Genomic DNA, 16,109 nt, shown 5'->3' with positions numbered 1-16,109 from the left:
TTGACTGATTAACGCTTACAGTAAATGGCGAGAAGCATGGAAAAATTTATATAATTCCTGTTTTTTAAGCGCATTGATGAATCAGTAGTTATTGAATTAAAAAGGATACGTTATTGTATTCCGCTTTTTTAAACCATAAAATAGGCATAAGGAGCTATAGTATGACGATTGCACAATTTTAAGTGGTATTGAACAAAAATGTGCAAATCTTCCAGTCTTTTTAAGTTTTAAGTATCATTAATCATTCCAATTTGAGTATTCTTATGTCAATTTTCTTCCTTTTACATAAAGCTTTTTTTTCTACACTATAACGTTTTAAAAATAACTATAGCGTAAACAATTACGCAAATCACTATAGCGTTTTTTCCTTCCACTCTAATATATATGGCAAAATGAGAAGAGAAAAACTCTAGCTATCCTTCTTACTTCATTATTTAACGGACCCTTGCCTCCTCTTTCTTTCCATCTAGATAAGTAATCAATGCAATTTGTGTCATAAGGATACGGAAGTAGCTTCCTCACCACCTGTAAATAGAATAAGTTATTTGATTAAGAAAAATAAAACCATTTTAAATTCAATAAATCGTTGAATGGGATTAAGATTACTGTCTCTGGCTCCACCTTTGTCTCTCGCTATAAGTACAAGAAATTGCGTAGCATTTTAAAGTATTTATAAACCCTATCTTTTGAAATAAATTACAAAATTTAATGTAAAATGACCGAATTGTTCTAAAATATAGCAATTTTAAAGTTTGAAAATTAAGAGTTGATGCTCCAGATCCACGTGGCCAGTTCGCCAGAATGATATGAGTTGTAACGAGTGAAGACGCCGAGCCCGAACGAAGCATGCAGTGAGTGGATCCAAGACACAAGGCCCCGAGTTAAGCAAAAGGAAAGCACCACGATGCTTTCATGCTCCATGAGCTCAGGAAGCCTGCCCATACCAAACACTGATTCCAAGGTCACAGGGCTGCATTACCGATCTGTCTGCAGCTGATGACCAAACCCGGGTCAACCACAGAGTAGCAGCCACCAGTCAAGCAGCCCTCTGGATGAAAGGCCTTTAACCAGCTTTGAAAAAATGCATGTTTTTGATTGGAGCAACATATTGGAGAATGCCAAGATTGGCTTATAATCACTATTGGATTCCAGAAACAGTTTAGTTCTAATACGTTTCAATTTTCATTATTTCTATTATTAGTTGGAATGACTGACAGGACATCTTCAAGGCACTATGGTTAATTTTCAAGCGTGATCCAAACTTCTTGTTTGTTTCATGGCAGTTAACACATTTGATCTTCTGTCTGAAAGTCTCTGCATGGCGTCCGGTCTCGTAACAATTGAAGCAGATTTCAGCACTCAGACAGTCTATCGCCGTATTCTCTAAGCGATTACATCGATAGCAGCTCAGTGCTCTTGGGCACTCTGATGTTGTGGCTTCAACAGCCAAAGTTTAGTTTTGCTCTTGTAGTGATTTCCATAAATCCCTTCCCTCGAGTCTCACGAACCCAGTGGACTCCTTTTTGCGTTTTGATTGGGAAAGAAATCTCGAATTTTTCTTTTCTAATATCTTTTTTACTTTCTCTCCAGAGGTAATCAAGGCTTAGTTTAGTTACGGGAACACCTACAAAAATGGAAGCGGCATTTAAAGTTCTTGAGATTTTTAAATCTTTCAAGAAATACGTACATGATTATTTTAAAACTTTAGAAGTGTTTAGATTGTGCGATTTCTCTTACTTATCAATAAATTTTAAATCTTTCAAAAGTTTGAGAGACCAACAATTAATCACAAACGAAATTAAGTATTTTTTTTAGCACATTATGACTGAAAATGCAGCAATAAACATGTAATTTGGATCGATTCCTTTAATTGTTATTTAAAATAATTGTAAAAAAATTTTTCTTGAACTTAGATTATTATATTAGTTCATTTTATTGCTCTATATCACGGTATAAATAAATACCGATTAAAAGTAGCTTGTTTTTTCGCAGTGCGAAGAGTATATATTTATCTAAATAATGGCATAAAAGTACGACTTTTAAAGTTTAAATATAATTACCTTCTTTAAATGAAAAGTATGTCGTTGTGTTTTCAGAGATAAAGTAAAGCCTTTCATGTGAGGATTGACAATGTGGTACGGATTGTGAAACGATATCAACCCTTCTGGAGGATGATGAAGATATAAATATTCACTTTCATCAATTGAAATATTGAGAATTATGGCTGAAATAATTGAGAAAAATATAATAAACTTTGCACATTTATTTTTTAAAACACAACTTATCCAACTAAGTGAACTACAGCACAGAGAGTTTAATATAAATTTTGACTGTTAAATGATATCTTTTTTCATTATCTTTTTCTTTGTTTCTTTCTTTTTGAAGTTATATTTCTTATGCGACGTCTAACAAGGTTGCGTTAAACGTTTAACGCTAAATTTTTATTGGCCGGGAAATCACGTGGTAGGATCCAGTCTTCCCTCATTCATTTCCATATTGTTTTGGTTCTCACTAGCATAAAAATAATAAAAGTCATAAAAGTATTGTTTTTCTATAAATATTTTTTTAGTTTGATTAGATACACATATAATTTAACAGGGTAGTATTTTTTATTTTCAAATTTAGTGGATAACAATTGTAAAAAATGAGTGAAAACAATCCCACGGACAATGCGAAGGATTTAAGGTTATGTCAAGGTACGTCTCTTGTGAATATCAATTGATTGTTAGGATTCACACGCATTATTGTTAGGATTCACACTGATTATGACGCATTCACATACATAATTAATACCAATACATTTTCCAGGGCGAGATGATGAGGCAACCACAAGCACTTCCACTAATTCAAGAGGTCCACGAGGGAAAAATGCACAATATTACCGTGATTACAGAGCACGGAAGCGAGCGGAGCAGGTAAAAGAATCGTTGAATAGAATTAGTGATCCTTCTACGACTGCTTATTCTTCTACAATTAACGTCGCAGGTTGCGAAGTTTAACTTCTTCCACGCGGAGGGACTCCACGCACTATTTTCTTTAGTTGACTTTTTTATTTCGTTTCTTTTTACTACGCAAAAACTATTTCTCACTTTAAATAATCTGACATATTGGATAGATACTTGGGGCTGCAATAAAATTGTTTTTAATGCGCAGATTGTTCTCCAATTTAATATTCCTTTATACATTTTTAAGATTCGAGTAAAAGCAAAGGAAATTGATGTCCAATAAAATTTGTTTGTTATTATTAATAAGAAATATCAAGGTAAAGAGAAAGAAGGTAAATGTTTACCAACTCTTATCAATCTTTCATGGCTGTTCCCCATTGTTCACTGCCATTATTTATGAAAACATCTGAACCGCAATTTCTAATACTAATGTAACATTTTCGGGGAAGTAGAAAAACCAAAATATATATTGAAAACTACAAATCACATTAAAATTGCACTTTTTAAGCACTGTATAATATTTTTAAAATATTATTTTACTTTAAGAAAATTATCTTATATTAAGAATAATCGTTTATTTCACGAAAACTATAAAGCCAACAGTTGTAAAGCGTTAAAATCACAACCGATTTTTTAAAAACTAACATTATTTCATGTAAAAGAAAAAGAAAATAGTCTTTAATATAAATATCAGACTACTTAAAAATTAGGGCATCTAGATAATTAGTTTTTTATTAAAAATTAGTACTGCAGAGTCTTCTTATGAGGTATTCGAATTTTCCTTAAGATTATTTACCTAAAAAATATAGGCTTAGAAAAATCAGTTATTTCACAGCCGTTTTTCAGAATTTTAATTTCCGTCATTTTTTTTTCTTTTTGCCTAAATTTTCTTATTTTTATCTTAAATTTTTCTTTAAAAAATACAAGTTAGACTTTAAAGACATTTAAACTACATCTTCAAATTAACTAATTTATTTTAGGGTTTTGTTTTGAAAAAAAAACTACAGATTTCCTAAAAAGTTTTTTGATTGCTTTTTTTAGATTTTCTGAAGAATATTTTGTCTGGGAATACAGGCTGTATGATTTCATAATATTCTATTTAAAAGACATATTCTCTAACGTGAGATAATCTTATTTAATTTAGAATAATTAATTTCCAATTACTGATTAAGTTATTTTTCAGCTTCAAAGAGAAAATTTGTAATTCATAATTAAAAGTCTTTACTATGCTAAGTAGGAAACAATTTTAAGATGTTCGGTAAGCAAAGTTTCATGATACAGGAAATAAAAATGTATAACTTACTTCCACTTGAAGTCACTACATTTGGCTTTGCATTTGGTCTTCCAAAAACAGTATTTAAAGTATAACAGCCACTCAAAACACCAGATTCAGCTTGTGAGGGAACACTTGACTTTTTGAAGTATGAAAAGCTGTGAAGAAAAAGTAAAATCATTGAAATTTGAAATTAAATGCTTATAACATATTACTTTTAATATGTCTTGAAATGTATATAATACATTCCAGAATATATGCACAATCAAAATTTGCAAAATTTTCTACGTAAAATAATTAAAAATGATTTTTTTTCGTTGATTGAATTTTTTTTCTTAAAATTTGACTCATCCAATTATAACGTATAAAGCATTTCTCGGGTAGTATATTATAGTGCGGGAAGTGCCATGGTTTAGCTGTTATTTCAATGAACAGCCCAATACCGAAACAGGTGTTTAGGTTACCTTACTGTTTTGAGATTTTCGAGCTCTATTCGATTTTTACTGTCAAAAATGGCTCTAGATTCCTGTTAATTTAACAACTTAATGCATGGGTGACATGTTTACGACGATTATCTGGAATTTAAGTTATTCACTGTCATTCGTCTGTCTGATCTCCTAACTTTTACCCTTTAGGGAGGGGGAAAGCAATTGAAACTCGATTCCTGTTTGAGAGTCATTTCAAAATTAAGGAGTAACTTCTGTAAAAATTGAATAGTTTTTCATAGGAACTGTTCAAGTACTTGTTGTCTAGTATGCCATCACGCTTCGAGAAAACCATACCCCAAATTTGACTCATTGTACACTTAAGTAATGGAAGAACAAATGCAACTTTTCAGTCCTGTTTGAGAGTCATTTCAAAATTAAGGAGTAACTTCTGTAAAAATTGGATAGTTTTTCATAGGAACTGTTCAAGTACTTGTTGTCTAGTATGCCATCACGCTTCGAGAAAACCATACCCCAAATTCGACTCAATGTACACTTTAGTAATGGAAGAACAAATGCAACTTTTCAGTCCTGCTTGAGAGTCATTTCAAAATTAAGGAGTAACTTCTGTAAAAATTGGATAGTTTTTCATAGAAACTGCTCAAGTACTTGTTGTCTAGTATGCCATCACGCTTTGAGAAAACCATACCCCAAATTCGACTCAATGTACACTTTAGTAATGGAAGAACAAATGCAACTTTTCAGTCCTGCTTGAGAGTCATTTCAAAATTAAGGAGTAACTTCTGTAAAAATTGGATAGTTTTTCATAGAAACTGCTCAAGTACTTGTTGTCTAGTATGCCATCACGCTTTGAGAAAACCATACCCCAAATTCGACTCAATGTACACTTTAGTAATGGAAGAACAAATGCAACTTTTCAGTCCTGCTTGAGAGTCATTTCAAAATTAAGGAGTAACTTCTGTAAAAATTGGATAGTTTTTCATAGGAACTGTTCAAGTACTTGTTGTCTAGTATGCCATCACGCTTCGAGAAAACCATACCCCAAATTCGACTCAATGTACACTTTAGTAATGGAAGAACAAATGCAACTTTTCAGTCCTGTTTGAGAGTCATTTCAAAATTAAGGAGTAACTTCTGTAAAAAGTGGATAGTTTTTCATAGGAACTGTTCAAGTACTTGTTGTCTAGTATGCCATCACGCTTTGAGAAAACCTTACCCCAAATTCGACTTATTGTACACTTTAGTAATGGAAGAACAAATGCAACTTTTCAGTCCTGTTTGGGCGTCATTTCGAAGCTAAAGAGTAACTTGCTGTAGAAAATGGGATGTTCGCAGAAACTACTCAAGTACTTGTTGTCTAGTATGTCATTCCGCTTTCAGAGAATCCTTCTCCGAATTAGAATCATTATTACTTTAGTATCAAAAAGTAGATTTTAAGTCAAACCTGCACAGTAAAACTTATTGATACTCAACAGTGACTTAGGGGAGACCTAATTACAATCTATAACTTTTACCCTTTTTAAGCCGGCGCTTCAATAACCCCTTTAAAATAATTAGCGATCGACACGGCGTTTTCAACATTGTTTCGATGTTAGTTGTTACTCGCTTCTTCTCTCACCTTACCAATAATAAAATTCTGCTGATAAAAATTAAGTAGGATGAAAACAAGTTTGTTCAGAACTTTAATTTTCTGAAAGAAGCAAGCTCAAGTATAAGTACTGAGATATTTCAACGAAGACCACACCCGCGCACTTGGACCATCATGTAATAAATATTCTTTCTTGAAATTCACTTCTCCTTTCGTTTTCCCCCCAGAGGGAGCAAAAATGGCGTCATAGCACAGTATTTTCTTCTCATGATTGTTTCTTCAAATAGAGGGGTGCAACTCCCCCTCCCCCACACACACTTTGCTATTTGGGGGCGGGGGATTGAATATTGACGAATTCTAATGGGCCTCCGATAATAACGGTTTAATTCTTTTTCAACAACGAACAACCGGCGTTCTTTCGCTGTACTTGATCTATCCTGCCTACGGAAATGAAGACCAATTTGTTGGCTTCTCTTGATGACCTTATCATTCAAATCATCTTTCCTACATCGAGATGAGAATGTAAAAGAAATCACTGACTAAAACAAAATTTGCTTCTGTGCAAATTTGTCCTGGACTCATGGTTTGTTTTGGTTTCTTTCTGGAATATTCTGAAGTGTTATAATTTTTATATTTGTCCGATAGTTTTTTTAAAAAACAAACTGCTCGAATAATTATTTAATAAAAATGTGAGTTGTTGTTAAATAACGTTGATGAATTACTATTTCGATCAATATGGCAAAAACATAATATGTATACATCTAAGGATTCCTTTCACTGAAATGTGCCTTAACTAATATTATAACATAATTTAGTCAATGATAAATTTTCAAAAAATGTCCATCAACCATAATCCTTATTTACTGACTACTAAAATTTATTTAATCACTAATTTATATAATAATTTATTACCCCTTTATTATTATGGCACACATTTGAATGGTAAATACAGTATGCAAAAAAAGTGAATATTTTTATTGAATACTATATATGAGGCTACGATATCAGACACAAAAACATATTTTAGCTAATTAAACATAACTCCCCCCCCCCCACGAATTTTTGATCCGCAAAATATCGGAGACAGTCGCAAATCAGATAAATCAAGGCTGAAAGTTCTAATTCCCTTTTGTAAATCTTACAATTTGCGCACTTCACAATATCTCCCAAACTAAAGAAGCAAATCAAAAATATTTTTGCACTCAATTAGAAAACTTGCTTATCCGAAGATAATATCATATGAAATTTATAATTGCTGGTAAATGTAATGTGAGAAATGTTTACACAAATTTAACCTAAGCAAATTTAAGTGGTAAAATTTTAAATTTTAAAATAATCTGTCCTGACAAATCTAGAGCTCTTAAAGTTTTAAAATACGTACGACATCCTTGAGAATCCTGGAAACCGACATCCTAAGTCATTTTATGAAATTAGGTAATTTTACACAGATTACATGCATGACGCAGCAGCATTTTAAGATAGTTGGTATACTCATTTAAGTAATTTAATACAAGTCTTAATTGTCAGCCACATTAGCTATATTAAATTTAGTAAATTAAAAAAGAAATCAATTTTGTGAAAGGTTCAGAGTAACGTCGGGCAGATCCAGAAAATGTAAAGACCATGAAAGGCTTAAATCAATCTGAAACCAAAACACAATTGTGTAATTTATTAGGCTTATTGATAATATAGTCAAAATTTTTTATAATATTACATCTCTTAGCCGAGGTAACAAACAAAAGTGTGAGAGAGCACTTGATTGGATTTATTGTATAAAGTGCCATTCTCCTTGTCTTTGATGACTTTTTCTTATGCAGTGTTAGAAAGAAAGCGTGTCAAAGGCCTTTACCTGTTAGAAAAGCTTTTAGCACATTCTGTATTTTTATATTACATTTACAATACGCTTGAAATAGATGCTTTGATTAGGGATTTTAAACTCTCTCGTTGTTTCATATGTTGTGATATGATATCCCATATGTTGTGATGTGATATTCCCTCCTTATGTTGTGGTATAATGCCTTGAAATATCAATGAAAGGATGATAAAAAAATTGAGCATCAGTACTTAAAAATACGCTGATTAGAACCAAAGAGTTATTAAAGAGTTATCTTTTCGAAGTATTTATTTCGATTTCCTTGCTATAAATATATTTTTTAATGAAAGTTTGTTGCGAAATGTCCATAAATTTTTTAGAAATTTGACATAAAGGGCAAATTTTCATATTTCTGCTACTCTTTCTTCTCTCTTGATTCTCTCTCTCAAGTCAAAAAGAATGCGCCCTTTAAGGGACACAAATTAATATTTAAGCAGTTCAAAAAAAGTAAAAGGCGATAGCGTTCCCGCAACATTGGACAAAAAAAAATCCTAGCTTTTCAGGATTTTATTTCATCCTTTGCTTGTTCTGATCTTAACAATTACATGGTACAGCAAGTATTTTTTTTAAAATTAGAATATTAATTTCTTGCAGATAAATTGTTGAAAATATTGAATGCGTCACTATTTTACTGATTTTTGCTTAGAACACAACCAAAAATCCACAATTTAGCTTGATGACTTTACGTATATATACTGCACTTAACAAATTACAAGGGAAAAAAATTTTCTGATTGACAATGGAATCACTGCCTATTTTGGCGACTATTTTTGTGATCTAAGAAGCGTTGGGATATTTTTGCGAAAAAATTTATCTGAAGTTTCAACGATCTAGAAAAAAAACAAAACGAGACATTCCAGATTACACTAGAAGCTTGTTGACTTTTCTTCTTCAAAAACAGTAAATAATGAACAATTTTGAATTTTGATATATAAATCAATCAATTTTTTTTCCTCCAAAAAGCAAAAAAAAAAAATTTAAGTTGTAGTGCACTTATTATTGGTCAAGGTTCAGAAAAATACATTTTTTTTTATCCGTACATAATATCTAACCTCCAATACAGTTCCAGATTGTATTTTGTTACTGTGATTTAAGGGTTATTCCTAAAAAAAAAATCTATTGTTCTTATTAATTTTACTTTTCCTATAAAGATTTTTTTAACATTTAAAGTCTTCCAATTTCTCATTTCAAAAAAATTAAATTCATTATCATAAATAAAGATAGAAAAAGAAGAATGACATATGTACATTATTCAAAAAAATGATGGTTAGATTACCATCATCCGTTGCATTTTGAGGATTACTAAGTTTTGACGAATAAATTGTTTGGGAAATCGATCCCACCCCCTAAAGTTAGGACACAGTGAAGATGCGTTGTGTTTGTAAAAATTATTTCTTATCAGGATAAGCTTTGATAGAAAACTTTCTTGATCTTCAAACGAAAAATGTTAAATGCAGTGCGTTTATAAAATCCCGGACCCATTTTGATGTTCAATAACTCATAAAATAATAAAGATAGATTAAAATTAATAACATAAATGGTTAGATGGAATCAAAAAGTTTCATGACCCTTGTCAATGAACTTCCACGTGTGCCCCCTTCGTCGCACGGAGAATATCAAGTCGATGGTCAATTTCACGCCAGGTGGCAGCAAGCATGTCGGCATCCACAGAGGCTATTGCGGTTTTAATTCTGGCGTTTAGGTCATAAATGTTCGACACGATCCTCCTGTAAACATATAAGATTGCGTAGCAATTTTTGGGGGTTGGCAAGCGTTAGAGAGCAGCCCACTAGTACGTACATAAAAGACCCAGAAAAGTAAGAAGGGCTTAGAAAGGAAGTTTAAAACAAAATTATAGTATCACTATGGCCAGTTTCAACCAGTTATTTCAAAATGAACGGGACTATTATGAAACATTAGTATCTGAAAATCAGTTTCAATAGTGAGTTTTATTACTTATTTATCTTATATTACATGAGAACTAAATGCTGCTGGAGATTGAGTATCAATCATAGTCATTGTGATGAAAATTTAAAAACTTCATCAAGAAACGAGATTTAAACAGGTGCACCGGCTCTCAAATTCTTAAAGCACGAACAACCATGCACACAGAAAATTTCCAGATTTAGTAGATGTGAAGATGTATGAAAAGAAAATTTTAAGGACTTTAATAAGAAACATCCAGAATCTATCATACGAACTTTAAACTACAATGCCTGAAACTAGTTTCGTGTTTTGTTGTTACAACGCAACATAAAACTTACTCACAATCCTCGGGATGTTTTCCACGCTCCACGAAAGAACAGCTACGTATTACATCATTTAAATCTTGAACATACTCTAGGCGTTCATCGGGTGAAAATGAAGCTATATCACCATAGGTATCAAAAGGAAGAACCTATAAAGTAAATGATTTTCAGTATGGAATGAAATATAACCCAGGTTTTATTCATGATCTGAAAACTAACAATCGCACGTACGATATATATATATATATATATATATATATATATATATATATATATGTGTGTGTGTGTGTGTGTGTGTGTGTGTGTGTGTGTGTGTGTGTGTGTGTGTGTGTGTGTGTGTGTGTGTGTGTGTGTGTGTGTGTGTGTGTGTGTGTCTGTGTGCATGTGTGGGTGGGTTTACAAATAAAGCAGGGGGAAATAAAAATATTATTATTTCACTGTTGTATTTAAATTAAATTATTAATAAATAATACGTTTTAACAAAAAGTTTGGAAGTGAATAATAAAAAAGGCAGAAAAAGGTTTTGAAAAAATTATCCTATTTTGATGAATTTTTCTTAGTTTAAAACTACAGGTTCCCTGCAAATCACTTTCCCAGTTTCTGAGGTTTTAAAAGTTCTCACTTCCGACTAGAAAATTTACTGGTTAAACTAATGTACCACCACTTTTAAATCAAATTAATACCATTTAATTATCAAAATTAATTTTATTAAATTAATTATATTAAATTAATGAAAATAAACAAATTAATTATCGCCACAATAACATGGCTTGAGTGATACATAAAAGTCGAGAGAGAAAGCATCTGCAATGGTCTCATGTAATGCTGCTGTAGAATTTAATGAAAACAGAATTTATAAATACAAACCTTTCTATCTTTAAAAGTGCCATTTTCACAATAACGCTGTGGTAAACAACCACAGACATTTTCAGGAAGATGATCTTGTTCAGATAATGGTGAGCACCAGATAGGATTCATCTCACATATCTTCGTTATATTTGTTCTGCAAAATTGAATGCCATTGAGAGTTTCATAATTTTTCTCTAATACATTTGAAAATGAAGATACAGGTAAAAAATATCACAGATTAGTGAAAAGTAAGTACTCAGTTCTAATTTAAGTGACAATCTATTGAATAAATTAGCTTCAAAGATTAAAAGATTCTCTACTCAATTACCGTGCAGACATTTTATGTATTATATTTGTTAAGGTATAACAAACAAATATTGTCCTATTGGAAAACTAAGATATTTAGATACTTATATCGAGAATGTTTAAATTTCTATAAGAAATTCCTCTTAAAATGCTTTTAATGACTGTCACTAAATCATACAATGTGCAATAAGCAAAATGTATTGCATATTACATGTTACGATATTCAGATAGTTTCACGGAGGTTGAATAAAATAATGGAGACACTTTTATACTAACTCATTTTTCCGTATTTCTCAAGAAATACTTACATGATTATTTTTAAGAACTTTATAAGTAAAGCCCGGATTTCGATGATCTAAAAAATCTCAACTAATGCCCTTAAAAAATGCTCTAAAATTGCGAAAATTGATCTAAAAATGCCTTATGACATGACTTAAATAAAGTAAAAATATTGAACTAAAACAATGTTTCACTCTTTAAAATTATTACGACTCATTTCAAGAAATATAAAGCAATGCAATACTTGTTCTACGTTCATGAAAGTCTGAAAAATATGTCTTATATCCTAAAATAACAAAAAAGGAAAATGCATTGACTCCAAAACACTTTCATTTCGTTTAGAAACTTTAATGAATATAACAACTTCAACCTCATAATATTACTAAATATCAGAATTAAATTGGATTATTGCATGTTTTTTGATATTTTGAAATGTAAAAGAACGTCTCTTGTCTGAAAGTAAATTTTTATACCTGGAGAAGCTTCTTTCAACGTCTACTGATTTTATTGGAGCGTACTTGAAAATGACGGTTTCACTTACTGACAAATTCTTCTTCAATTTGAAAAGATGTTGCTTCACCTGTTAATATCCTAGAGATTTTCTTCATTGTTTGGAAAGTCAGTGTTCTTCTCCAAGACTTTGCTTAATTTAGCTGCTACACTTTGTCCTATCTTTCCCCTTGCTTTTTGCAACACTCGATTTACTACGTCAATATAATTTATTGCATCGCAAAATTCCAATTCTTGTTTCTCCAAGCTTGTAATTGGAGAAGACACAATAGCAAAGTTAGATTTGATAAATACTAAGTTTCCTTCGATTTTATCAGAGGCCGACACGTTTCGCACTATCTTAATTGATGCAGCATCTTCTGAATCAAAACGACTGACGATAGACTTCACTATCTGAAAATTTTCACTGTAGTATAAGCATGCATCCAACCAGGTACCTCATCGGGTGATTACTAGTTTAGGGGGCAAAGCTAGACTAGGAGCAAATGTTTTGAAACATTCTTGGCGATACTGGATTTTCAGAAAAATCTTTTTCACATTTGACACCAGACTGTCTACATCAGAGTAATTTACACGGATCTCTTCGGCAACACGATTAAGTGCATGAACAAGACAAGTAATATAAACAAGTTTTGGATAAAATCCCTTAATTGACTTTCCAACTTTGACCATGTATGGTGCAGCATCAGACAGAAACAGAAGAACACCATTGTGTTGTACACCATTGTAATTCATGTCAATTACGCTGATTATCATATGAAACAACTGCAGAAAATATCGTAAACTTAGCTTAAACATTTTCATAGCAGCTAAATTATTTGACAAACGTTTACTTATTATAACGACAGAAATATTCACTGAAATTAAACAAACTTTTGAAAGTAATTTTTAATAAATAATAAAAGCGTAATTTGAAAAATCGTTTGAAATTGCGTAAGCAATGAGTGTTTGAAGTAATATTTTGATGCTATACATGCTCAAAAAATATTTAAAGAATTTTTTTTTCACAATTTTGTTCACACACAATTTTGTTTTTATTCACACTTATAAAAAAAGTCCGATTTGAATGCCTTAAAAATTTAAGTAGTTTCTATGATTTTTTAAACCCCGTATATCTAATTTTATGTTTAGAGGTAATGTAAAGTTAGAATTTATCTTGGATAAGAAGGTTGAGAATTCCGCTCAATCAAAATTACACTCAAAACACATTTAAAGCTATCACTAAGTCATGCAATGTGCAAAAAAACAAAATATATTGCACAACGCATTATACGATTTTCAGATAATTACATCTAATACATTATTGAGAAATAATACGAATTTACACTTTATCGTAATAGCAAGGTTAAAGAATTCCAAGAAATTCCGTTCAAAACGCACTCAAAGACTATCACTAAATCAACAGATATTGTATCGGCCGGTAAAAAGAAAGTTTCAAAGGTCGATAAGCAAACTACAGGAGTGATTAAAAAAACGAGAGATATTACACAAATTAGCAAACTACAAAGATATTTATTTTATTAATTATTTCAAAAGTTTTTCATCTCGGGTGTATTCGAAATCCAAGGAAGAGCTTTCCCTCTAGATTCAAGGCTAGCCTGCATGCGTTTTTCGTGATTATGTCATATGACAATTTTTCCTCTTATTGATGTTTTTCATTAGCCGATCACAGTGGTCTACTGGACGACGAGACCATTGAGTGTTAGTTCCAATCCTACCATGAATTAAATACATTCATGTTCGTATCCTAACATGAATGTGACTTTCTCTTCAAGTGTATTCTATGTCCTTTCTTCCGTGCGTGAAGTTGTATGACGTGGGTGACGCTAATCCACCGCCGTGGCTTAGCCACAGTTGCCCACTGGGTAATGATAAGGGAGTAGCAATTCTGGCACTTCCGAGGCCAATGGGAAGTAGACCCAAGGGCCAAACCATTAAAAAAGTGCCTTTCACTTCCCCTGTCAATTTGTCAGTTTTTAGGACGCCACGTGTTTAGTTAAGTAGGATTAAAGTAAATTTTTCTGCTACTCTCAACAGTTATATTGAAAATTGTAGAATAAACAAGTAGGTTTTGGTTATGAAAAATGCGCAGTTTTAACATACTTACCCATCATAATTACAAAAGGTGATGGAAGGTAATTCTGTTAGGTTACTGTTAGTTAAATGTATATCAACAACAGTTTCGTACTTCCAATAAAGTCGCAGGAATTCAGAAGATTGATAAAGGTATCCTACTATACAAGACAGAAAGACCAATGTAAGAACGCATTTCTTGATTTTACTCTCAGCCAGAAGAATTTGCGGAACGCCACTCAACATCGAATTCCGAAAAGTATTCGTCAAATAATTGGACCAAAATTTGTGTTTTTTCTTATTAACATTCCTGAAAGGAAATGGAATTAAAATATATGACTGCTACGACAAAAAAATATCAAGAATATAATCGGGACAAAGTACTAAAAAAATGGATTGCATAACTAGAAATTTTGCATAACTAGAGATAGTTATAAAATCTCAGATATTCAAAAGATATAAAAAGATAAGAGACAAAAAAAAAATAAGAGATAAAATAAAAACAATTATAGTCTAAAATACAAAGGAAATCTTAAAAACATCAGAATTCACTATATCAGTCTCATAGAGCAATAGATAATTATCGTTCGTTAGTTTCATCGTAAAATATATTGGTTTTAGATTGTTGAAATCTTTGCCCTTTTTAATGGCCTCATTAGAGGCTGCATTAGGCTTGAAACGATTTTATTTCCCCAAAAATACATTCTCTAGTGACTCATTAAGGGACTCATTACATGCATAATTTTACTCCTTCGTGTTAGCAAGAATATTTGAAAAGGTATATTAAATAATTAAAATTATCGAAGTATCTAATATGAAGATTGTAGACTGAGAAAGCACAATTGTTAATTGACTGTTGGTCTTTTAGCACTGTGCGTTCTATGTGAGCCGCGAATAGGAATTAACCTTCGCATTAGTGTTACAGGAATTATTTCGATATACTGGTTGCCAATATGAAAACTCTTTTCTTTGGATGTTTTGAAGGTTCAGCGTAAATAGGTCACTATATATGAATTTTTCTTCAGTATTCCCAAAATATTTTTTGCTAGTTGAAAAGAGTAAACCTTAATTTTATCTAGCATTTTGATATGGTGACGATAGTGGAAATAAAGTCTTTACAATGTTAATTTTTAGTGTCTCTTATATCTAATTGTAGGATAGAGTATGATGATGACTTTTTCTTTTTTTCACTTAATATTGAACGTAAAAATTACTATAAAGTGAAAAAAAAGCACAAACAGTTTTAAAATATTGAACAATCCCTTTTGGTGGTCAGATGCATATGAGATGATGAAATTAAAGACAATGCTGAAGACTATTTTTAAAACAGATTTTTTGCTTGAATTTTTAACTGTGACTTTTAAATTAGCTACTGCTCACAAAGCTTCCTTCTAACCTTCCTTATTTGTGTCTGTAATCATCTAAAATATTACTTTAATTCTTAAAACATTTCAAAGTATTAACAGCATTTTCTTTAAAAAAAACGCTTTTTCAAATAAAATTGAATAGTTAATTTAGAGAAAAAAATAATTATTTAAGCAATTTTGGGTACAATGATGACTTTTCATTTTTAAGATTCTCTTTATTAAGCGTTTTAAGCTACTTTGATAACATATTTTAAATTATGATAAAATTACTTTTTAACATTCGTCAAAGATAAAAAATTTTAATTTCTAATTTATTTAGCAATTTCAAAATACCTTTGCATCAAAAAATAC

The 16,109-nt window shown here is 31.3% G+C and overlaps 1 protein-coding gene across 1 annotated transcript in view; it reads right to left on the bottom strand.

Moving 5' to 3' along the window:
• The window catches only part of LOC107447884 (uncharacterized), an 82,587-nt gene that overhangs the window by 21,953 nt on the left and 44,525 nt on the right, over positions 1 to 16,109 (bottom strand). The window contains exons 13-18 of the mRNA XM_071181291.2: positions 14,426 to 14,701; positions 11,242 to 11,377; positions 10,390 to 10,523; positions 4,249 to 4,376; positions 2,061 to 2,224; positions 427 to 525 (exon numbers count right to left, since the gene is read on the bottom strand). Of these exons, the coding sequence (XP_071037392.2) occupies positions 427 to 525; positions 2,061 to 2,224; positions 4,249 to 4,376; positions 10,390 to 10,523; positions 11,242 to 11,377; positions 14,426 to 14,701 (937 nt within the window). The remainder of the gene's footprint in view (positions 1 to 426; positions 526 to 2,060; positions 2,225 to 4,248; positions 4,377 to 10,389; positions 10,524 to 11,241; positions 11,378 to 14,425; positions 14,702 to 16,109) is intronic.

Source organism: Parasteatoda tepidariorum, chromosome 8 (genome assembly GCF_982258835.1).
Source record: "Parasteatoda tepidariorum strain Cologne lab strain chromosome 8, Ptep-v5.0, whole genome shotgun sequence".
NCBI lineage: Eukaryota > Metazoa > Arthropoda > Arachnida > Araneae > Theridiidae > Parasteatoda > Parasteatoda tepidariorum.
Note: the sequence above shows the minus strand (reverse complement) of the source record. Positions and strands in the feature narration are given on the sequence as shown.